Source organism: Eublepharis macularius, chromosome 16, assembly GCF_028583425.1.
Source record: "Eublepharis macularius isolate TG4126 chromosome 16, MPM_Emac_v1.0, whole genome shotgun sequence".
Classification (NCBI taxonomy): Eukaryota; Metazoa; Chordata; class Lepidosauria; order Squamata; family Eublepharidae; genus Eublepharis; species Eublepharis macularius.
In genome coordinates, this window is record NC_072805.1 from 46,045,054 (window position 1) to 46,069,673 (window position 24,620).

General features: G+C 47.8%; 1 protein-coding gene across 1 annotated transcript in view; it reads right to left on the bottom strand.

The window, feature by feature from the left end:
* LOC129343817 (meckelin-like) overlaps positions 1 to 24,620 on the bottom strand; it is a 35,321-nt gene that overhangs the window by 3,771 nt on the left and 6,930 nt on the right. Inside the window, exons 7-19 of the mRNA XM_055000180.1 lie at positions 24,528 to 24,593; positions 20,851 to 20,995; positions 20,332 to 20,449; positions 19,451 to 19,541; positions 17,642 to 17,698; positions 13,896 to 13,994; positions 12,328 to 12,426; positions 11,940 to 12,038; positions 9,134 to 9,236; positions 6,155 to 6,288; positions 3,875 to 4,015; positions 2,655 to 2,735; positions 1,500 to 1,616 (exon numbers count right to left, since the gene is read on the bottom strand). Coding sequence (XP_054856155.1) covers positions 1,500 to 1,616; positions 2,655 to 2,735; positions 3,875 to 4,015; positions 6,155 to 6,288; positions 9,134 to 9,236; positions 11,940 to 12,038; positions 12,328 to 12,426; positions 13,896 to 13,994; positions 17,642 to 17,698; positions 19,451 to 19,541; positions 20,332 to 20,449; positions 20,851 to 20,995; positions 24,528 to 24,593 — 1,350 coding nt within the window. The remainder of the gene's footprint in view (positions 1 to 1,499; positions 1,617 to 2,654; positions 2,736 to 3,874; positions 4,016 to 6,154; positions 6,289 to 9,133; positions 9,237 to 11,939; positions 12,039 to 12,327; positions 12,427 to 13,895; positions 13,995 to 17,641; positions 17,699 to 19,450; positions 19,542 to 20,331; positions 20,450 to 20,850; positions 20,996 to 24,527; positions 24,594 to 24,620) is intronic.

Genomic DNA, 24,620 nt, shown 5'->3' on the forward strand with positions numbered 1-24,620 from the left:
ACAAGGACAGCGTTAACTTGAAGAACGTTCATTGTTTCTTAGAGTCTTGTTCCACCCTTTCAAGGCAATCTACAAGGTCCTCCCCTCTTCCATTCTGTCCTCACAGTAACCCTGCGAGGTAGGTTTAGCTAAGAGACAGTGACTGGACTGCAGTCACCGAGCAAGTTTCATGGCAAGCGGCGATTTGAAACCCAGTCTTCTAGCCATAACATTGTTCTATATGCTGCAGTGAGGGAAAAATTAGGAATAAATACCTCAAATCATAGGAACATATCCAGTTTGCCTTATACTAGTCAGACTAGTTTGCCTTATACAGGTCCATCTTGCTCAGTATTGTCAATTCTGACTGCTCTCCAGGGTCCCAATTTGCCACCTGAGACCCTTTTGCTGGAGCTGGCAAGGACTGAAGCTGGGACTTTCCAATGTATCTCTTCTACCCCCTGGGCCGTGGGGCCTCCCCGGTCCTTGGAATGCTCTAGGAATTTGCTTGCCTTCCTGGCACAGCTGGCCACGCTGCTCTTCTTTGTATTGCTCCAGTTTCGATATGTGCATGACCCAAACAAGTACATCCTGTATTACAGTGATCATTCCTTGTGTTTAAATATTTATACCCCACATTTCTTTCCAACAGGGACCCCAAGAGACTTACCTCACTCTCCCTTCTCCATTTTTATCCTTACAACAACCCCAAGAGAAAGGCTAGAGGTCACCCAGTAAGCTTCCGTGCCAGAGCAGGGACTCGAACGTGGCTCTCCCTAATCTTAATCAAACACTGTAACTTCGACGCTCTGGCTCTCATATAAAAACTATGATTTTTAGCTCCTTTATTCTAATGCCAAACAACAATTGACTCCCTGAATAATTCTTAACAGCTTTATTTTGGAGCAACCTTTGGAATCGTAAAGAGTCCAGTAGCACCTTTAAGATGAACCAATGTTATTGTAGCATAAGCTTTCAAGAACCACAGCTCTCTTTGTCAGATGCACAGAGAGCTGTGATTCTCAAAAGCTTATGCTACAATAAAGTTGGTTCATCTTAAAAGTGCTACTGGACTCTTTACTATTTTGCAACTACAAACCAACATGGCTAACACCTCTGGTTCTATGGAAACACTTAACTAGTTTTTAATTTCTGAAAAGAGAGCCACAGGGACTGAAACCTCCTTGCAAGCAGAATTGTTTGACCCTGATTCCCTTTTCCGTGGAATGGGGAAACTGCCTGGCGTCTTCCCTCCCAGGTAGGCATTTGCAAAGAGTCATTCTCACTCCGTCTAGGGCTTCTTGACTCGGAAAATATATTACTGATCAGTTCTGACTGTTGGGAAGATGCAAAGGAGGGAGGGAGAATGGAAGGACTTGCAAACTGAAGGCAGGCCTATGGCTGATATTCTGCCAGTTGACAAAGGCAAACTCAACAGGGAGAGAACGTGTCTTCTTTGCCACAGCAGTTGCCAGAAAGAGGGAGGGCAGAAGGTAGGCTGAGCAAGAATCCAGGATTACCTCTTCCTTCCGGAGGTAAGAGTGCATGGTGTCCATGCTCACATCTGCATGGCCGTGGACACTTCTTCCATGGATGTAGTAACCGTAGCATCTGTGCATCAGGATGAACACAGACACCTACAGGTGCAAAGAAGGGTGCATGAAGCTCACGATCACATGGCAAGTAGACTAGAATGTTTCTGAAGCTCACACCACATTACGCTTACAAGCCCCCGTCCTCAGCCCATTCCCCACACAATAAACTGAGGAATGGGAGAAAAAATGGGCCCAAATGGCCTCCATAGTGAGGCTTTAGGATTTCCCCATATGCCTTTATCATAGAGATTAAGGAAATTCCTAGAAGGTCACCTGAAAGTGATGTCACATCTTCCTGAGGTTGCCAACCTCTAGGTGGGGCCTGGAGATCCCTCAGAATTACAATTGATCTCCAGAGGGAGATCAGTTCCCCTGGAGAAAATAGCTGCTTTGGAGGGTGGGCTCTATGGAATTATACTCTTCTGAGGTCTGTCCCCTCCCCAAACCCTGCCCTCCACTCCTAGATCTCCAGGAATTTCCCAAAACTGAAGCTGGCAAGCCTGTCTCTTCCCCAAACGCTACTCTCCCCAGGTACTATTCTTAACATCTCCCGGCATTTGCTAAGACAATGCATGCAACCCTCTGCAACATTTCCCACAATAACGGGTTGTTGACTAATTAACATGAGGACCAATGTGGTTAACTGAGGCTCAGCTCTTTTGCAGTTCAACCATGCCCAGCATATACAGAGCACAGAGAGAATTGCATACATCCAGGGCCGATTCCAGACAGCCCTCTGCAATCCGAAACGTTGTGCGTTGTCGCGCGTCATCGCGCGGAAAACGCGAAATATCGTGTTTTCTCGCGCGAGTTTTGTGCGACCTCGCGCAAAACTCGCGTGAGAAAACGCGATATTTTGCGTTTTCCGCACGATGAGACGCACGACAACGCGCAACGTTTTGGATTGCAGAGGGCCATCTGGAATCGGCCCAGGACTGAGGACAGAACTCTGCATTTGCCAACGATGCAATGGGGCAGATGACAGCCAAATACCAGAGAGACCTCACAGCCCTCTGTGATGACTCTGTCCAACAATGCATCGCCAACCCTTTTTCTCTGCGCTGCAGAGACACGACTCACATTGCTCAAGGAACAAAGATCGGTGAACTGCTGGATCTTGTCCTCCACAAACCGCTCATATAACCCGACTGAAATCACCACCTACAAGAAAAGAGCATTGCATGACATGGTGCATAAGTACACCCCAAGGCTCTTTCCACCCCCCTGTGCCTGTTTCTAGTTGCCAAATGCCATGGAGCCTTGATCCCAAAGGTTTATTTTGCTTCCAATCCAAGCTGTCCAGTCACTTCTGCACCCAAACAGAGGAACTGTACCCTGCCTAGAAGGATCCAGTGGTAGGTTCTGACTGAAGGGACCAATGAGGGCAGCCTTGGAGGTATAAAAGTTGCTCCCTGCAGACGGAGCCCGTCAGTCTGAACAAATGAATTTGTCATGTAAAGACTGCTATTACTATGAGATCTTGGGGCCTGGATCATCCTGGATGCTAAGCAATTTATAAGAATTTGCGTGTGATGCTGGAGAGTGCCTTCATGTCATAGCTGACTTATGGCGACCCCTGGAGGGGTTTTCATGGCAAGAGACTAACAGAGGTGGTTGGCCATTGACTGCCTCTGCAACCCTGGCCTTTGTTGGAGGTCTCCTATCCAATTATTAACTGACCCTGCTGAGCTTCTGAGATCTGACAGGATCAGGCTCACCTGGGCCATTCACATCAGGGCGTGAATTTGCATAGAAGTTATGAAATCTCCTTTATTCAACGATCTAGAGGAGTTAGCTGTGTTAGTCTGTAGTAGCAAAAAAAGGAAAGAGTCCAGTAGCACCTTTAAGACTAACCAACTTTACTGTAGCATAAGCTTTCGAGAATCACAGTTCTCTTCTTCAGATGCATGGAGGGTAAGAAGAAACTGGTCATATATGTAGGTGGAGAGGGGAGGGCGGAGTAGATGCAATCAGTGGCTTCTGATAAGCTTTTGCATCTACTCCCCCCTCCCCTCTCCATCTACATATATGACAAGTTTCTTCTTACCCTCCGTGCATCTGAAGAAGAGAACTGTGATTCTCAAAAGCTTATGCTACAGTAAAGTTGGTTAGTCTTAAAGGTGCTACTGGACTCTTTCCTTTATTTAAGACAACAAAGCTTTTGTCTGAGGGTGCCTGATCCAAGATGGAACCTTGCTCTCCTAACATCATGCAACCCAAGCCCTCTTCCAACAACAGCTTTGATCTATGGATGTTTGGCATCACCCAGAACACCTTATGTTCTCAGAGTGAGAAAGGACCTGCACAATTCCCACAGCCAGCCAAACCGAAGCAGCGATCCCAAAGCGAAGGACTGGACTCCACGGAGCCAGATAGGCATTAGAGCCAGGATGGAGATTCACGTTCAGGTCTCTCGATGCAAGGTTCTTCAGTCCCACCACCTGGAAAAAAGAAGCCGCCAATGTGGTTCCACTGTGGGGTAGAGCACTGTTGCCCTCGAGCCTGAGAGACACGAGTTCAAATCTCTCTTCAGTAGTGACCTCAGTGGGTGTCCCTGGGCGAGATGTTATTCACCCATTCTTTCCTTCTTTGTCAAATCTGAGGTACAGAGCCTAAGCATGGAAGAGGATCAGGTAGACTTCACCTGGCCAAAGCTGGACACCATAATTTGTGGCATTTCAAAAAACAAATGTTCTTCTTCCAAGATCCATGTTGTGGATGGGATTACCCATGTGGAAAGGTCTGTGTCATAAGCAGGGCTTTTTTTCAGGGGGAATGCGGAGGAACGGAGTTCCGGAACCTCTTGAAAATGGTCACATGGCTGGTGGCCCCGCCCCCTGATCTCTAGACAGAGGGGAGTGTAGATTTCCCTCCACGCCACTAGGTGGCATGGAGGGCAATCTCAACTCCCCTCTGTCTGGAGATCAGGGGGCGGGGCCACCAGCCATGTAATGATTTTCTCCGAGGGCAACCCACTGAGTTCCACCACCTCTTATCCCAGAAAAAAAGCCCTGGTCATAAGGCCACACTGGATACAGAGGGATGATGTGTGAACCTTGAGTAAATGGTGTAACCTCTGACAAAATTTAAATGCCGCAGAAACAATCTAATTTTCATATCGTTCCCTAAATTAGGCCTAATCTGTGTATTATCTGTGTAGCTGCCAAAGCACAAACATTTCTGCAGGGCCAGGAAAACCTTGTTGGGAGCAGAAGCCAGAACAACGGGAGCCACAACGCCTCTGGGCCGCCTTGAATACACACAGTCTAGCCTGTGGAGAACAGCAACAAGCAAACAAGAGAATCTGCACCAACTTGCAGACTTTGGAAAAAGAACAAAATGCAGATGGGATTGATCAATACATGCAATCAGCCACAGAGGCCACCCCGATCAAGGGCTAAGTTCTCACACTGGTGCCTTGCCTCCTATGGGTGCCGCTTGCAACATTTGCCTCTGTGATGAAGAAGTGTTTTTGGCAAGACATTGATCTACTGATGTTGAGTTGGAAAAACCCAGGCAACCAACTGCCATCAGCATCTTTAAAAAATCAGTTCCGGGAGACTGGGACTCTCTCTACACAAGACATCTTGCACGGGGACACTCAAGCGTAGGGACGGAGACGCAATGCTAGCAGGGAAGCATAGTTTAAAAAGACAGAGCCGAAAGCTCTATCAATTTCACCTCTCTACAGAAGGGTAGTTTTAAAAGGCTGTTTTCATGCGTCTACCGGCCAGGCAAAATTGCAAAAAACTCCTGGAACGACAGCACCTTCCTGGCGCGATTTCCCATCATGACTCTGGTTTGTGGTGCGATTCACACCACAAACCAGAATCATGATGGGAAATCGCGCCAGGAAGATGCCGTCGTTCCAGCAGTTTTGCGCGATTTTGCCCGGCTGGTAAGATGTGTGAAAACGGCCAAAGACAGAGCCCTGGAGATGGCACCTCAGAGGATATGTTAATTTCATCTTGACAGAGACTTTGGGGAGGCAAAGATTAACACACCCTCTGAAGAGCCATCTCCGAAGCTGTCTTTTGAAACTACCCTCCAGTAGAGAGGTGAAATTGACAGAGCCTTTGGCTCTGTCTTTTTGAACTATGCTTCCCAGTTAACATTGCGTCTCCCTATACTTGAGCATCCCCGTATAAGACGACTCATGTAGAGAGAGACTGGGTTGCCAAAGAGGGCGGGAAGGAAGTTCTTCCTACTGCGTGCGCTGCAGAGAAAGGGACTAGGTAGGACACCTTCATTTCCTGTTTCCCAACTGCCACTCCCTGGAGGAAGGGCTGTCAAATGCGGCCATGATGTTCAAGCAGGATTGAGCACTTCTTGTAAGAGGGGGGAGATCAAAGTGGAGAACCCACCAACACAAACAGGTGTGCTCAGGAGTCTGTCTCTTTTGGAGCAGGGTTCGAGGAAGTCTGGCTCACTCCAACCTTTGGCAAAAGCATTTGCAGGTATCCTCTAAACTTGCAGCTCTTTCTCTCTCAAGGTCACAGATCCAGAGATCACTTGGAGGGCGCTGGGATTCTACATCGGATCACAGTGGGAATTTCCCCTCCCCTTCATCTCTCGCTCACCTCCAGAAGAAGCAAGGTGCTTAACAGCTGAAGCGAAGGATTTACTTTCCTGTGGGTCTGGAGCTCGTTCCACTCGTTAGCTATCAGAAAAGTTCTCCAGGCGCTCACGGAGGAAGCAGCTCTCTGATCTCCTCCTGAAGCAAAGGAGGACATTAAAAAAAACCACAATGAAGCAGAAACAATTGGCTTTATTTGAAAACTCCGCACGAGCTTATTGGATTCTTGGCAAAGTGCAAAGCTCAACGCCCCTGGGTTCCCCCTAGCCCTTGCTTATGTTAATTTACCTCTCCCGATCTGAAATCATTACCCTCGAAGGCAAGCTGCTTCCTAGAACAGGAGCCTGCTGATTTCCCAGAAGAACCCAAGGGCCTTGAAGTGATTTACCAACGCTAATTAAACAAGTGGATATCGCATAACAGCTGCGCGATGTGCTGTAGGTAACGTTGCCTTCACTTTTCAGGAGAGCAGAATTTTTTTTTTAATCTGCAGAAGCACCCTCTGGTTGCAAGCCCTCAGTGACAATAGTTTCAGGCTCCTCCTGCTAAGTACAGAGAGCCCACACTTAACTTTTTTGTTTCTTTTGCCCGACTACTGAGGGTGGGACTTTGCTCAAAAGCTAACTTGGAATTATCTTCCAGTTGTGCCTTAAATGCAAAGCCTAAGCAGGACCCTTATAGGGAACCAGAACTAATTGGCACACCTCATCCCAGCCAGTCAGGGGCTTGAGGAGAGAACCCTGATTGGCTTGCTTCCTTGGCAGGTCTCTTTTTTGGCAAGAGTGGCTGTAGCTTAGTGGTTAAGTGGTTGGGCTTGAATCAGCATTCTGCTGGTTCGACTTCCACTCCTGCCCTGAGCTCAGCAGGTAGCCTTGGGTAAGCCACTCCTCTCAACCCAGCTCCCCCGCTGTGTTGTGAGGATCATAATGCACTATGAGAGCTGCTATATCATAGTGGTTAAGTGGTTGGGCTGTGGATCAGCATTCTGCTGGTTCAACTTCCACTCCTGACCTGAGCTCAGCAGGTGGCCTTGGGTAAGCCACTCCTCTCAACCCAGCTCCCCCGCTGTGTTGTGAGGATCATAATGCACTATGAGAGCTGCTATATCATAGTGGTTAAGTGGTTGGGCTGTGGATCAGCATTCTGCTGGTTCAACTTCCACTCCTGACCTGAGCTCAGCAGGTAGCCTTGGGTAAGCCACTCCTCTCAACCCAGCTCCCCCGCTGTGTTGTGAGGATCATAATGCACTATGAGAGCTGCTATATCATAGTGGTTAAGTGGTTGGGCTGTGGATCAGCATTCTGCTGGTTCAACTTCCACTCCTGACCTGAGCTCAGCAGGTGGCCTTGGGTAAGCCACTCCTCTCAACCCAGCTCCCCCGCTGTGTTGTGAGGATCATAATGCACTATGAGAGCTGCTATATCATAGTGGTTAAGTGGTTGGGCTGTGGATCAGCATTCTGCTGGTTCAACTTCCACTCCTGACCTGAGCTCAGCAGGTGGCCTTGGGTAAGCCACTCCTCTCAACCCAGCTCCCCCGCTGTGTTGTGAGGATCATAATGCACTATGAGAGCTGCTATATCATAGTGGTTAAGTGGTTGGGCTGTGGATCAGCATTCTGCTGCTTCAACTTCCACTCCTGACCTGAGCTCAGCAGGTGGCCTTGGGTAAGCCACTCCTCTCAACCCAGCTCCCCCGCTGTGTTGTGAGGATCATAATGCACTATGAGAGCTGCTATATCATAGTGGTTAAGTGGTTGGGCTGTGGATCAGCATTCTGCTGGTTCAACTTCCACTCCTGACCTGAGCTCAGCAGGTGGCCTTGGGTAAGCCACTCCTCTCAACCCAGCTCCCCCGCTGTGTTGTGAGGATCATAATGCACTATGAGAGCTGCTATATCACAGTGGTTAAGTGGTTGGGCTGTGAATCAGCATTCTGCTGGTTCGACTTCCACTCCTGACCTGAGCTCATCAGGTGGCCTTGGGTAAGCCACTCCTCTCAACCCAGCTCCCCCGCTGTGTTGTGAGGATCATAATGCACTATGAGAGCTGCTATATCATAGTGGTTAAGTGGTTGGGCTGTGGATCAGCATTCTGCTGGTTCAACTTCCACTCCTGACCTGAGCTCAGCAGGTGGCCTTGGGTAAGCCACTCCTCTCAACCCAGCTCCCCCGCTGTGTTGTGAGGATCATAATGCACTATGAGAGCTGCTATATCATAGTGGTTAAGTGGTTGGGCTGTGGATCAGCATTCTGCTGGTTCAACTTCCACTCCTGACCTGAGCTCAGCAGGTGGCCTTGGGTAAGCCACTCCTCTCAACCCAGCTCCCCCGCTGTGTTGTGAGGATCATAATGCACTATGAGAGCTGCTATATCATAGTGGTTAAGTGGTTGGGCTGTGGATCAGCATTCTGCTGGTTCAACTTCCACTCCTGACCTGAGCTCAGCAGGTGGCCTTGGGTAAGCCACTCCTCTCAACCCAGCTCCCCCGCTGTGTTGTGAGGATCATAATGCACTATGAGAGCTGCTATATCATAGTGGTTAAGTGGTTGGGCTGTGGATCAGCATTCTGCTGGTTCAACTTCCACTCCTGACCTGAGCTCAGCAGGTGGCCTTGGGTAAGCCACTCCTCTCAGCCCAGCTCCCCGCTGTGTTGTCAGGATCATAACAACACTGACTTGGTTCACCATTCTGTCTACAAGATTGGTATATAAGCACAGTTGTTGTTGTTGTTGTTGTTACCCCTTTTTGCAAGTGTCTTATTTGGCCCCAATGCTTAAGTATTATGGCCTGGATTACTTTCCCCTCTTCCACTGGCTTGGTCAAGGAAACCTTTATTTTCCTACCTCTGCCACAATTGGATTGGGCCCTAAACAAACTGCTGCTCCACCAGTTTCTTGGGGTGAAGGCATCACAGGAGGTTAAAAGCTCCTGGCACACAATGGCACACAATGTTGCAGAAAACACAAGTAAACAGGAGAGAGCACCTGCAGGTATTCTCAGCCTCCCTCTCTCCTTTGGCTTTTCCCAGTCTATCAGGAAGATGGAGACTGTTAACTGGGTGATTAGCATGTGTGTGATGTCCAAGGTCTGGGGAGAAAATGTCCAAACAGGGTTACATCTCAGCGAAGACACACAGAAAGCAGGCTTTTTCAAGTCTAGCGGACATGTGACAGCGAGGGTGGACGGTCTGAAACTGGCCATTAACATCAAACAACACACCATCCTGGGGATCCACAACGGGGTCCTCAAATGGCTGAATAAGCTGGAGGGACCATTATAAATCCGGACTGTAGCACTGTAGAAGGGTGAGGGAGCTAACTCTCATTTCCTGGATTGACAATGACCCCCAGAGGGGTTCTTTAAACCCAAATAGGAGTGGATTGGGCCTAAATTTTTTTCTTCTACTGCAACTGTGGGGTGGGATTTTTGGATCGGAAAATGACATGGGGGCCAAGAGTTAATCCCTCCCTGCCCCAATTCATATCCGGCAGCAGTGCCATCAGCCAATCCTGGTGCTGGTACCGAACACATCACCTTACAGTTTGGTGTAGTGGTTAAGAGCGGCAGGACTCTAATCTGGAGAGCCAGGTTTGATTCTCCACTCCTCCCCTTGAAGCCAGCTGGGTGGCCTTGGGTCAGTCACAGCTCTCTCAGAGCTCTCTCAGCCACACCCACCTCACAGGGGGATTGTCAGGAGGGTAATAATAACACACTTTGTAAACCGCTCTGAGTGGGCGTTAACTTGTCCTGAAGGGCGGTATATAAATTGAATGTTATTATTATTATTATTCATGCAGAGGAGCATTTCCACCCCAAGACTCTAGGGACTGAAGAGATCGCCCCCTCACCCCCATAACTGAAGGATGTGCCACACTACTAAGCTTCAACCCCTCTCCTATCTGCTCCTCTTTTTTGATGATTGACAGTACCAAGGGCCAACGAACAAATACTTTGAAAAAAAAATTGATTCCTCAGTAGAGGTCTCTGGTTTGATTCTTGCCTCTGGCAGGAACTCATTAGAATCAAAATCCCAGTTGCCATGGAAGGTCAGGATGCAACTGCAAACCAACCTTCCTACACAGCCATATATTGATTCAGAAACCCACTAGAAGTGCATTTAAAACAGCCTTTGTGTTTTTCTAGGGTTGCCAACCTCCTGGTGGAGGTCTGGAATTCTCCTGGAATTAAAATGTATCTCCAGACTAGAGACATCAGTTACCCTGGAGAAAATGGCAGCTTCTCCCAGGGTCTAAAGAAATCCCTCTCCAAATACAGTCCCCAAGTCTCCAGGAATTTCCCAAGCTAGAGTTGGCAACCCTCTGTTTTTCACATGCATATGTCAACAGCGGAAGGACGAAAGGAGGATTTGATTTAGGTGGCTTCAGGAAAGTCTCAGAGCCGAAACAGACAAGATGCCTGATGTGTGGAGGACACTCATAAGTTTCCCACAAGGGTCCATGGGTAGCATAGTGAGAAAGAACCTCTGCCAGGGAGAAGAGGGAGAGCTCAATCCCCTTTTGCGCGACCTCAGCGGCTGGAGGTGTAGAAAGAGAAGTGTCAGTGGCTGCAGCTCAGCTGGACTCGGAGGCGGTGCATGCTGCTTCCAATTGCACCCCTTGTTCCCCTAAATGCACTCGGCAGCCAGAGGGAGCCGAGCACATTGGCAGCGGCGAGAGGGACAAGGTGGTGGCAGCTGGAGTGCGCCCTCGCACTGAGGGGCTGGGAGCCGAGTGGGAGCTGGAGAATGATTCAAGGGTGCTGAGTGGGGGAAGAGTTGAACGTGCCCGCCCCATCCTCGCTCTTCTGGGGCTGCAGGTGGAGGGAGGATGGTTGGCGCGAGTGCAGGGAGCCAGTGTGGGGGGCTTGTGCCTTGCGCGCCTGGCTGAGGTGCTCCTGCTGAGGTGCAGCCTCCTCCTGGGGCAGGGAGGCCGCAGAGTCTTTTTACGGGAGCAAGGGGCACTGGCAGCAGCGAGAGAGAGCTCTCCTTCTTCTCCCTGGGAGAGGTTCTCTCTCACTACACTTCCCGTGGACCCTTGCAGGAAACTGACGAGTGTCCTCCACGCATCAAGGGTCTCGTCTGTTTTGGCTCTCACATTCCTGGCCTGCTTTGAACATTTAATGTGCCATATACAAATAAACACTAACAAATACAAGATGTGACACCAAGGGAACTCTCATCCATTTGATCTGACCGACTTGTGAGTCCCAAAGAAGAGGGTTCGGGCACACACCTCTAAAACCCATACAACGGTAGGTTCCTCCGTTAAAAAAAAACCCTCTGGCAACCATAGTTTTCTGGCACCCCTGAGGTTTCTGTTTCCAGGTCTTCCAATTGTACTTCATTCTTAGGAGGGCTTTTTTTCAGCGGGAACGCAGGGGAACGGAGTTCCGGCACCTCTTGAAAATGGTCACATGGCTGGTGGCCCCGCCCCCTGATCTCCAGACAGAGGGGAGTTGAGATTGCCGTCCGCGCTGCTAAGCAGTGCGGAGAGCAATCTCAATTCCCCTCTGTCTGGAGATCAGGGGGCGGGGCCACCAGCCATGTGACCGTTTTCTCCGAGGGCAACCCACTGAGTTCCACCACCTCTTTTCCCAGAAAAAAGCCCTGATTCTTAGTCATACTTCTGGTGCCTCCTGGAGTCTCTCAAGTTAAGGATTTGCAGGAGTGGAGCTTTCCGCAGTAAGAACCACCCTTCCTTGAACATGCCCATTGCAAGGAGATTTGGAGCTCCTGTCCAAGACGCAGCGCTGAAGAGATACGGCCTCTCCCGTCCCCCACAAGGCCCTTACCTTCAACACCAAAGAGCACAGCACATAAATAATAAAGTGGGTTTCTATTTGTCCACCAGCAGGAGGGAGTGTCACCTCGATGGCAGAAAATTGTTGGCCCTGGAGGGAAAAGATTTTAAATGAGGACCAAAGCCAAGATTTCTTCCCCTGCAAGCAGCTTTGGGCACCTCATCAATCCCTTTTAATGGGGTACTGACTTACCCAAGAGCAACTTGCATAAGGAATCTTAAATCAGAGACACAATTGCCAGGCACATACTGCGTAGGCGGTTCTGAGTTTCCCCTGGGATATACGCCCCAGAATAGTAAGCAAAGCACACCGTGCCAGATAACTGCAGGAGAATTCGGTTTCTAAGCCCGAGACCTCTTTTAGCAGCATACTTGCTTACCTTGAAAACTATGAGCCAGTAAACACCAATTCCCAAGGAGATCAGGAAAAAGACGTTCGCTAGGGAACCAGCCAAGTAGGCAAAGAATTTCACTACGATCTGTGAACAAATTTTTTTTTTAAGTGGTAATAAACTCCTATGACAGGTAGCAGTGGAACAGACACTCTGCAGTAATTAGAAGATTGAAGGACAAAAGGGAAGATTTACAATATCCCGCTATTCACATGAAAGGCACAATTCTCTTTAAGATCCAACTTATATGCAATGCTGGCAAGGCAAAAGAATCCACTTATGTGGGCCTTCTGCACTCAGGCACCATCACATTTACATGCGATTGCAATTCATCTCTACCTGCTTACTTGGCAGAAGCAAAGCCTGCAGTCCTTGCGAAAACTGTGGGGCAGGCTACCTAAGCATGCATTTCTGCTTCGCACAGACTGCAGCCCAGTTTAAACGAAATGCGAATCACTTGCAAAGTGACACAAGAAAGCTCTTTGCCTGGGCAATACCTCATTTGAATCAGGCCTTATTCTTTTAATGGTCCTCCCAAGAAATAAAGCTTGCATCCCTAAGAGGATCAGAGGAACGGGTTAAAAGGGCAACTTAATGAGCGTTTGCGAGCACAGGCACACACTCAAAGATGTCTACACCAGCCCAGTAAACCAGCCGATGCAACAACGCAACCCGTGTGCTAGCACAGCTGGAGAGGTGTAAGGTGCACCTCGGCTGTGTAGAGGTTAGAGTGTGGACCAGGACTTGAATTCAAATTCCTGCTCTGCCATAGAAACTTTCTAGGTGACCTTGGGCCAGGCACACACTCTCAAAAAGAGCCAGTAGCACCTTTAAGACTAACCAATTTTATTGTAGCATAAGCTTTCGAGAATCACAGTTCTCTTCGTCAGATGCATGGAGGGCAGAAAGAAACTGGTCAAATATAGAGGACCAAATATATTTGACCAGTTTCTTTCTGCCCTCCATGCATCTGACGAAGAGAACTGTGATTTTCGAAAGCTTATGCTACAATAAAATTGGTTAGTCTTAAAGGTGCTACTGGACTCTTTTTGATTTTGCTACTACAGACTAACCCGGCTAACTCCTCTGGATCTGCCACACAGTCTCATCCGTCTAAGCTGAGTGTGAGAATAAAATAGGAGAGGAGAACATTGTAAGCTGTTTTGGGCTCCCACTGGGGAGGAAGGCAGATTATCAAGTAAGTAAATAAATAGGTTGAGCAGTTGCTGGTAAACTGTAGGCCCGAGGGAAAATAGCGGCTAGTTGAACAGGGCCGTTTCCAGATGGCTTACCTGCCTCCGGAACGTCGCGCCATGTTGCGGGGAAGACGCGAAATATCACGTTTTCTCACGCGACGTCGCACAAAACTCACGCGAGAAAACACGATATTTCGCGTCTTCCCCGCAACATGGCACGACATTCCGGAGGCAGGTAAGTCATCTGGAAACGGCCCAGGTTACCGGAACATCACATTCTTTGGCCTCTGGTATCTCCCAATTCCTTGCAACTTTCTGGAGGTCCCCACCGCATAGATGCCGTGAAAAACCGTCCCTTACCATAAGATTTATGTTCTCGAGTCGTGATCGCCGGGTCCAACTGCTGACCTTCAGCAAGGCGTACAAAACCGAAAGAGATCCGAGGACTGCAAGGGCAATCTGTCAAGATGGAGAGCGGGAGGAAACGGAAAGAAGTTTGTGTGTCATTCATCGTGGAAAGCAAATCGAAATTAGCTGGAAGGACCCCATATTTGCCCATCGTGCTTCATGCAGTGAAGATTAGAACCAAAATAAATGCATGACCCAGTCTGGACACTTGGCAACAGCTGGAATCTCGCACAAGCTGGGATTTCCCCACATATGCCCAGCGCTTCCCTGTCCTCTTTGGATTATCAATGCTTTTCCCCCTCTTGACTGGGCACCTTTGCTTGTATCCAGCCACGCGGCATGCAGAAGTGTCACAGGGCAAAGCTTTGCCCATTACTTGCCGGAAAAAAACTTCACTCAAATGTGTCATATTGGTGATCAGAGCATCCTGGAAAGGGGGTCTGTAGAACCCCAAACAAGATAGATCAAGAGTCCAGAAGCATCTAAAAGACTAAAAAAATTGGTGGTAGGGTATGAACTTTCGTGAGCCACAGCTCACTTCTTCAGATACAGCTGTGGCTCACGAAAGCTCATACCCTACTACTGACTTTGTTGGTCTTATAGGTGCTACTGGACTCTTGCTCTTTTCCACTGCTACAGACAGACTAACAAGACTACCCATCTTGAAATAGTCCAGTAGCACCTATAGCACTTCTTATTATCTGAAGAAGTGAGCTGTAACTCGTGAAAGCTCATACCCTACCACAAATTTTATCAGTCTTATAGGTGCTACTGGAGTCTTGCTCTTTCCCAAACAAAATGACAGTCCTCCCCTAGGGTGGTCACAGTTGCACGTGGCACAGAGGATTCAAGTCCATGCTGAACCATATAGCATCTTAAGGCAGTGCTTCATTAAACCAGGCAGAGGCCAACTAGAAGATGTTAAAGTGCTGTGGAGGGTATTTCTGTGCTACGGAATTCCTCCTCGGTGATATACTGTGTATATAGTCCTCCCCTTGCAACTGCAAATAGTAGCATGGGAAAGGTACTCCCACCTTCAAGGGAAAGGGCCCGGGGCTCAGTGGCAGAGCACCAAGTTCCAGGTTCCAGTATCTGCAGTTAAGGATTTGCTGGTGGTTGGAGGCTTCCCTCTCTGTCGGAAACCTTGGTGAGCCACTGCCAGTCAGCACAGGTACTGCTGCTGGAGCAATGGTCTGACTTGTTACAAGGCAGCTTCTTCCGGCCATGTGCACCCCGTTTCTCTGAACAGAGAGAAATTCCAGGGGCTAAGTTGATTTGTTTCCATCGGAAGGAGCGAGAGCGCAGGAGTGTTATGGGGTCATTTGCTTTGTAACCAAATAGACAGGCACTCCTGCAGGGCAAGTATTCTGCTGCCCCACATCTGACCCCCAAAGAAAGAGAGATCCTTCACCCAAAGGGACTTCAGCCTATTTCCCCCAACAAATGCTGCCTCTTCCCAAACAGGACACAGGGCATGCCGGCTCCTCCCCGCAGCCGTCCACCAGCATCTAAATGCTGCACAAACGTCACCCGGTCATTGAGCCGGGAGGGAGGGGTCGCTACATCTTAGCCTTGATGAGCATTTGACAATCAGCTTCCTGACAGCTGAAACCAACCGAGGGCCATCTGCTGCAGAGATAAGGCCATTTTGCGCCCGCTTGTCACGCAAGACAGACAGCGCCTCAGAGATCAAAGGCCAAGCAAAAGACAGACCCACTTGCCATGCCCCACCCCACCCCACATTACATGATGTTCGTTCAATCCCTGGCTGCTCCAGCTAAAGGACTTCAGGTAAGAAGAAAGATTTTTTTCCCCTTGCTTGCAACTGGCAGCTGCATCTCCGTTCCCTCTGCGCATGCTCAAAAGCATTATTCATTCCTTGTGCTGAGCCCTGGCATTCAGCTAAGTCCGAAGACTAATCCTTGGAGAGCTTTGGCTCCAATTAAGCAGCGGCTGCAAGAGGCTCAGACACATCCTGGAGAGATCTGCTGCTCTGGAGAGATCCGCCACGTGTCCTCATAAGAACAGAAACAATGCGCAAGGCTCTCCTCCCCACTTTGCCCCTCTTCCGCAACCAATCCTACTAAGACTCTTTTTCAAAATCTTTCCTTCCCCGCCACTCATTCCACCACCACCACCACCTCTTCCCAAACACGTCAGCCTCCTCTGCTTTCTGCACACATGACAACGTGCGCCACCTTAAAGATTAACTTTTGGCACAGCATAAACTTGGGTGGATTGGGAGCCCTTGGATCCGATTTGACGAACTCGCCAGTCAAAGATCATAAGCAAAGAAGAGCTTATTTCTGATGGGTGCAAACCAAGCTAGGCTTGTGCCCTTCCTCCCCCTCCCCCCCCGCCATGTAGTCCATAGTGGCTGAAGTACACATTAGGAAGTACCAAGGGACACTCAAGTGAACCTCCTTTCACGCGTCCTCCTTCCCGCTTCACATGCACTCGCTTGCACAGTCACACTTCAATTTGTTCTGTATAAATGCATTTACCAGTTCTACATCAGTTCCTCCTCAACTGCTAAAAGTATCCCAGTTTCCCCCAGGTTCACTCACGGAAATGCAGATCTTGACACTTCCTCACCCCTTCAGGAAATGCAAAAAGGCAAGTCAAAGGAGCCTACAGTACTTGTTCTCTCAGCAAAAACAGAGCTGAATTGGCGCATTGCCCTCCAGAATCACTTGCCGATGCAGTCACACAAAGGGAGCTCCTGTGAAAGCAGCATTCACATGCGCCGGGCGAGAACAGCCTGCACATGAATTGAGGACGACACATACAATCCTGCGCTTGAGCATCCCTAGGTACTTAGTAACATGTAGAGAAACTCAAACGCTTCCTCCCCTCCAGTTTGCCATGATTTCTCAGTGCAGGCACTTTAACAAACAGAGAGCCAGTCTGATGTAGTGGCAACCTACCTGGGATAAATAAGTACAGCAATTCAGAGCTTTTTTTCAGCCGGAACGCAGGGGAACAGGGTTCCAGCACCTCTTAAAAACATCCGACTGGTCAGTATTTGGGCCCTAAATGGACAGGATCGGGCCGCTGCCAGGCAGGGGAGGATTCCCCCCCCCCCAGCAGCAACCTGTTCCAGGCCAATTCAGGCCCGATTCAGCCCAATTTGGACCCAAAACGGCCAGGATCGGGCCACCGCCAGGCAGGGGATGCTCTCCCACGTGGCAGCGATGCATTCCAGGCTGATTTGGGCCCAAATTGGACCCCCTGTGGAGCGTGGGAGCACTCCTGGGGCGGCTATGGCCTGTGTGATGATGTCACTTCCCGGAAGTGATGTCATCACGAGGTCCTGGGATCGTGCGAGCACTTTGTGTGTGCATGTATGGTACCCAGTGAGTTCTACCACCTCTTTTCCCAGAAAAAAAAGCCCTGCAGCAATTCATTTCTTTCCCAGTTATGGGAGCCATGGCATTGGAACATCAGAGCACGATAGAGCTAGGTGAAAACTTGTCTCTTCAGTCTGGGTTCAGGAGAAAAGGGGAAGGATCACCCCCCCTCAAATATACAGAGTTCCTGCCCATGATGAACCAATTTAAGTCTGAACTGAGCCATCACGAATGCTTACGCCACAATAAATCTGTTTGCGTATTGCAGCCCAAGCAAGAAAGGGTCTTGCGGGATATGAAAGTCTAGCCTGAGTTTCCCTCTGGAGTCGTTACATGACAATCACTCACATCTGTATCTCGCTGAGCTGTTCCAGGATCATGACTGTAAGTGGTGGAAAATGACGCCTGCGGAGAAAAAGGACGGAGGAATCAGGGGGAAGGACGTCAGCTGCAGTCACACAGGTAGTGGGAAATGTCTCTGCTGAGACCAATCTCTTCTACTGCTTTGGAAAACACTTCTGAAAAAATGAGGATTGCTGTCATGGATCTACCTGGAAAGCTTGAGTGCCCCCTTCTCTCTCTCTCTCTCTCTCTCTCTCTCTCTCTCTCTCTCTCTCTCTCTCACACACACACACACACACACACACACACACACACACACACACACACACACGTTCTTTTAACAATCTTCCAAACAAAGAAAACCATCTAACGGTTGCAGATAATTCTGTTCTTAATAGAAGGAACAATCGCCCAGCCAGGCTATGTAAAAACTAAGACGGTCCTTTTTAATCTCTGTACCAGATCCAGAGAAATTATGCCTGGGCCATAGTCATGGCTTTGAGCTCCTTGGCCTATTCACACATTACAAGTCCTTAAGCCGTGAGAACATTTGATCAAACATACACTGGAAGTTCGCTGTTTCGAACTGGCACACAGAGGTCCATCTCAGGCAGGCATGGCACGGGGCACAGGTAGGAAGGACTTAAATACAACTTGCACCATATCCTAACCAGAAATGGTCCCAAGGAGTCTTTGAGGACGTTTACATGTAGCCATCTGTACATATGAACATTGATAACCATCTTGGGTAACCTGGTTTTAACTTGATAATGTCACTGGTTTTACTTCTATGTATTGCATTTTAAATAGTTTTATTGTTAATATATTGTTGCAACCAGCCCCAAGGGCAAGTAAAAATCAAATAAATTAAACTAATGTATGTTTCCCCAATGAGTCCAATAGTGGCTCCCCAGGCCTGTTTTAGATCATGAAAACAGCCCCTAAGGTTCACGCATGCCACGGAATCAAGTTTCCAGCAGAGAACTCCCGGAACACACCTGCTCAAGGTCCTTGTTGAGCTTGCAATGTGTGCATCTGCCCTGTCTGATAGGATCCTTGGGGTGTCTCCAAATATCCCAACTCTGAGTTTTTCCCCCAGTTTATTTTCTTGGAAATGTAGCGGGGTGGGTTTTTTTGCCATTTTCTTGCCAGCAGAAGGCGCCCCCCCGCCCCCCACAACGATTTTTACTTCTGTTAGGGAAAACGTACGGTCAGCCTTATTTTAATTCTGAATGGAGGCCACCCGCCCACCTCCCCGTGCCATTCTTCACCTGGATAAAGCAGCCTCGGGGGCTACATTTTGCAAAAGAATGAGCTGACGTTCCAAATAAACGTGGAATAAACCTTGATGCGCAGCTGAGTCTGAGACAGGCCTGAACATTCAGATGTGAGGTTGCACCTCTTAGTCCGGGGTGTGTGTGTAAGTGTGGAATTACCATCATTTGCACGCTCTGAGCTTTCAGCCCAAAGGAGCCCTGGCCCTGCCTGCTCCTGGGTGACCTCCTCTCTCATCAAAGGCAGGATGCCTCTTCGAGCTTCTGGTCTCACTTGCTGTGTCCAAGCTCAGGAGCTGAGGCAGGTGGAAGCGAAAACACATTTTTGACCCTGCAAATATCCCGGCATGCTCCAGCCTGCTTCTAATTAACACCTGCCAAAGCTACAGCTGCCGGAGGCCAAGGATGCAGGCAGGGGTGGGAGAACATGAAGGAGAAATCCAGCCCTCTTAATGCTTCAGCTGCTACCATGCAGATGAATTCCCAGCTCCCGCCCCCGCAAGGGAGAGGGGCAGAACCTTTCTCACCACCCAGCACTTGCCTGCACGATTCCAGGGCTGCCTCGCTCTGCATATTTCACTGTCAAAAGGAAAGGGGGGTGGTTTCCTGGGCTACCACTTGGCAGGTATACTCTGTAGAAAGCCAAGAAAAGGGGGGTGGGAGGAGGAGATTTAACCGGAGGACAAAGCAAGCAATTAGAGGGATGAGTGATGAATCTTCGGCCTGCAATGGGAGAGCTGAGCTGCAGTGCAAGAGGAGGGTGTTAATTGGACAGAAGGGAACACAAGATTAATATATGGAAGCATGCAAAACCTCGGGATGCTAGTGGGCCTAAAAGCAGGTGCCCTTGGGCACACTGCAAGGGGGATATCATACTGAAAGAATAAGCTACAGATAAATGGGGCAGTATTTGATATCCACATGTAAGCAAAATTGGGGCTTAGGCTCCGGGACCAACTGTGCCTTGGAAGCTTCTTTCTCTACACAGTCTGGGTGCATCGGGCTGAGTCTCCTTTCCAGGAGGCACGGGAAGGTATGCCACACCAGACACAAAATTTTTTGGTTTTGCAGGGGAAAAATGTGTCTTTCCAAAAGGACATTTATGCCCTTCAGAAATTCAATTCTTCTGCCTTAATGCTGTCAAATTCTCAGTTTTGAGGACTTTGTTCCACTCCACGTATGCTTCTGTCATAGAATGGGACTAACCAACAAAGCCTGTGCAGATACATAAGGAAAATGCACAGATATGTTGCAGCGGCACACGGTGTATGCACATAACAATCACCTGCCACTCTGCAATTGCAGATTTTCCTATTGAAAGGCCTCCTCTGAACATGCTCAGAGACACTATTTTCCTTGCAAAATTCTGAAGTCTACTGCTCTTTCCTCTTGCATCCCGGAATCACATTTATTTTTGTTTACCTGAGGACCAATTCAGTTGCAACTGTCAGAGTTTCCGGGGGATTGGTCAAGTTCTGTTTTCTGCCAGAGAGCCCATCAACAAGAAAGAATCTTCTAAATGCCCAAGAATTGAGCGATGCTGACAGAAGCAAGGAGGAGAAAAGGTTATGCCAGAGGTGAAGAACACAGGCTCTAGTTTGCAATCTTTAAATCAAATATTTTTAGGATAAGCTTTTTTTGATTTTATTGTGCTCAGAGCTGGTGGGGTTCTGGGAAGGACTGGACATGACAGCCCTGCCTTTCTTCTTGCTGGCACAACTTGTATACTTATGCAGAGACTACTGAACAGCTTGGAGAAGCCGATTAGTGAATTTTCTGCATCCGAGACTCAGATTAGAAGGGCTTAGGGGCCAGAAGGAGAAGGGATTGGGGATATGTGGCCTGTAAAGGATGGGGTCCAAGGCTAAGAAAATGAGCCACAAAGAACAGATACGCAGCTAACATGCACTTTTACCTGGAGCCAAAGAAGGTAGGTCTCACCTGTGCTGCTTGTTCGTATTGCGGGATTCTCGACAGGGACTGGCCACCATCGAACATTCCCCTTCTCATCGTCATACTGCAAGAAAAGCTCATAAAACGTGGGCTCAGGATATCTTTGCAGTAGATATAAGACTTCCAGAGAGCACTACAACAATGTAGATCAGGAAAAGAGAAAGAAATCACTCATCATTGTCCCATACCAAACAGAGTCAGCAAGATAAGTTTGTTTGTTCTACACGCTCTTCTTAAGCCTCTTTATTTGTGTGTGAGTGGTGCCCTCAAGTCAGAGTTGACTTACGGCGACCCCTGGTGGGGTTTTCATGGCAAGAGACTATCAGAGGTAGTTTGCCAATGCCTGCCTCTGCAACCCTGGTGTTCATTGGAGGTCTCCCATCCAATTACTAACCAAGGCTGACCCTGCTTAGCTTCTGAGATCTGATGAGATCAGGCTCACCTGGGCTATCCTGGTCAGGGCACCCTCTTTATTTACTCATTTAAAAAGAAAACCTAGAGTATGCGAAGTCTCAACACAGCATGGACCAAGGCTGCAATTCTATACTGCATTAACAGAGGGTTTGTTAATTTAATCTTCACCTCCTGGAAGGCTCTGTCAATTTCACCTCCCCTTCTGGAGGCCAGGAGGAAATTAACAAACCCTCTGAGGAGCCATCTTGGCCAACTCTGTTTTTTAAAACTTCCCTCCTGAAATTAGGTGAAATTAACAAACCGGCTGAGGAACCATCTCCAGGGGCTCTGTCTTTTAAACTACCCTGGTAGAGAGGTGAAATTGACAGCGCCTTGGTCTTTTAAAACTGTGCTTCCCGGCTAACATTGCATCTCCGTTCGAGTATCCTCGTGTAAGGTGTCTCATGTAGAGAGACATTGAAATCACTCAGAGTTCACTGTAATGAAACACACAAGAGATACTAGAGCAATCTGGGCACTACATAGACAGTACCAGAAGATATTTCTTTCATTTATTTGCATCCAGGCCAGATTTTGAAAATGATCTTTCATGGATAATTGAAGCTGGTGTATCCTTCTCTTAAAGACCTCATGGAGTGGCTCTGGCCGAGTATTAAAAACATGCACATTGCAAACATAAAGTCTTGGATTCAGTCTCTGACATTTCCAATTAAAAGCTCTCAGGAGGCAGATTTGGAAAAAAAACCAATTCTTTGTCAGAGACCTTCTGCCAGACAGAAAAGGCGAAAGGTAGCATGCATTATCATCTTCCATCAGCAGGGAAAAACTTCTTCGTTTTGTTTGGTGTTCTCTTATTGACATTCGTTCCTGCTGATGTTTTACTTTGCTGTCTTACATATATGTATTGTTCTTAAAGCTGATTTTAATTTAACTGTTTTCTACCTTGAGGGCCATAGCTGAGTGTCAAGGTAGGGTGCAAATGTTTTAAATAAATAAAAATGAGTCTGTGTGGCGGTTACAGATGGAAGCAGAGCAGGGTGGAACTCAAAGGCACCTAAATGCTAGACTCAAGGCTTTTTTAGGTTTAGAATTACGTGGTATGGAAATCCCTCCCTCAAGGTCCCCTGTAGTTGCCTGGAAGCTTTCTAAAATGCCCCCTCCTCTCTTTATCTTTGAATCGCCAACCTCCCACATTCATGAGAATGAATGGCACGAGTTTATGAAGAAGGACCGGTAGCGTGTTGAAAGGGGATTTATTTAAAGTACTTTGCGTTTCAATTTATACCCCTCTTTCAGCCAAATAACTTCACACATAATCAAGGCACCAAAGGCATTGATCTTCAAAGAAATACGGGTTTATTATTTTTAATAAGCCCGTGACACATTGGAAGACATGTGTAAAGACCAGTTCCATTGGAGGGCTTTAAACAGCCTCAGTACTGGTTGTTTACAGAATAAAAGATCAGAAGGTTATTACAAAGAGTTCTTCAGAACTACATTCCTCAAAATATATGGCACCCAGCAAGTCTGAGTGACAGAACAATCAGATCGTACTGTAATATAAACATATTAAAGCCCTGGAGCCATACTTCTGTTATGGGCTTACAACCTCCCCGGCTAACTGCTTATCCAAGGCTAGTACTTAGCTGCAAAGAGAAAACAGGAGAGAATGTTTACAATTACAAGAACATTCCTTCCTCAATGTAAGGCCGAGTTGACCTGCAACTTATTCCTCTAAAATGTGGGAGAAAGAATTTGTCTACCAACGGAAACTTTGCCTAAATATTTAATATTTAGCTTTGACAGTGCTCACACAGGATTTTTCTGAGGGGTCTTCAGAAAAATCCCTTTACACGTGTGAACTGTGTGTTCTCCTCCACAGTTCTCTTCTTCTTCAATAAGGATATTGGGTGTACTTATGAGGTAAATTTAATCCTCCTTTTACTAAATATTCAACTTGACATGGATGAACGTTATTTTACAGGGGAAAAAATAGGTGTTCAACAGAGTAAGCGTTATGTAGGGAATGTTTTGGCTTAAATCAGCCAATAAACAAGGAAGTGAGATTCTTGCTTCCTTTTTAGGTGAGGCAGTTTACTGGCTACTAAAAGGCAGATTTCCTCAAAGGTGTAGGTTTACCTCTTTCACCTCACACTCCCTGGCCCTCGGAAACTGCCTAGGTAGATTTGGTGCTCCCAGCTTTTACCAAGGTGCTTCTTTATCACCTGAAAAAATGCTTTCTTCCCGAAGCCAACCCACCCTACCTTTAAAAAGCCAAATAAAAGTCCCAGCTAACCTGACTCACTTAACTGGAGCCTCCAAATCCCTATCTGAAGAAAAATGTTTTTCCTCACCCATTTTTAAGCTGAGGCTTATTCTTCCCCCACCCATCGAGTTGGAGTTCCATGGACTGGCCAAGACTTGGATTTGCAGGAGGCCCAAATCACAAAGTTTGGTTCAGAGCCTAGAAGGGGAGGTGGAATTTTGGAGATGATTGCCACAGCGCCCTCTTGAGGAAGGACTGTGGTTTGGTGCCAAACCATGTGGATGGCATCCAGCAGGTCAGCGGTTGCTGGGAAAGTCCAAGACCCTGGAAAGCCATTGCCAATCACAGTTGACAAAATTGAGCTAGTTGGTCCAACTTCCGCGCAAGGCAGGTTCTTAGGATCACAGCCTTCTCCCTCTACGCTCCTCTCTACCCTCTAAAATCAAGACATGAACTTCTTGATTTTTTATCAGTTTGGCAACTGCGACAGAAAAGGGCTCGTTTTTGTAACAGGCCCCAAGCTCTCTTCTGAAGCTGTCCAGATTTGGAAACTTGGCCCTTTTAAACGGGCCTTTAAAACACAGCTACTTACAAACGTATTACGTTTTGTTCTGAGCGTTTAACCTGCTGCGATGTCCTTTTATCTGATTTTGTTTGTTTTACAGCATATATTGGATTAGATACGATGGATGGTTTTATCTTTCCTTGCTTCTAGAATCATTGTATTAACTATAAATTTGGTAAAGAGAAAAATGGATGTAAATAAATGAATGTAAGTGAAACTAACGTTGCATGAAGCACTTGGCAAAGGTGAAGTTCCACATAAAAGGATGTTTATAGCTGTGGGTCAAGGCTGAAGTGGGCTTCTATTTTATCGGCCTCTTGTTCCCTGACATCAAGATTTTCACAAAGCCATCTTTTCTCCCTTCCTGCAAAACAGACCCATATCTACTGATGGGAGATTAAAAGGCTAAGCATCTCTTACAGACTGATGGTACGACGTTCCAAACGTGAAGGCAGCATCCAGTACATCTTGGCTGCCTGGACAGAGCTAGGAGAAAAAAGGGAAGGGAAGAAG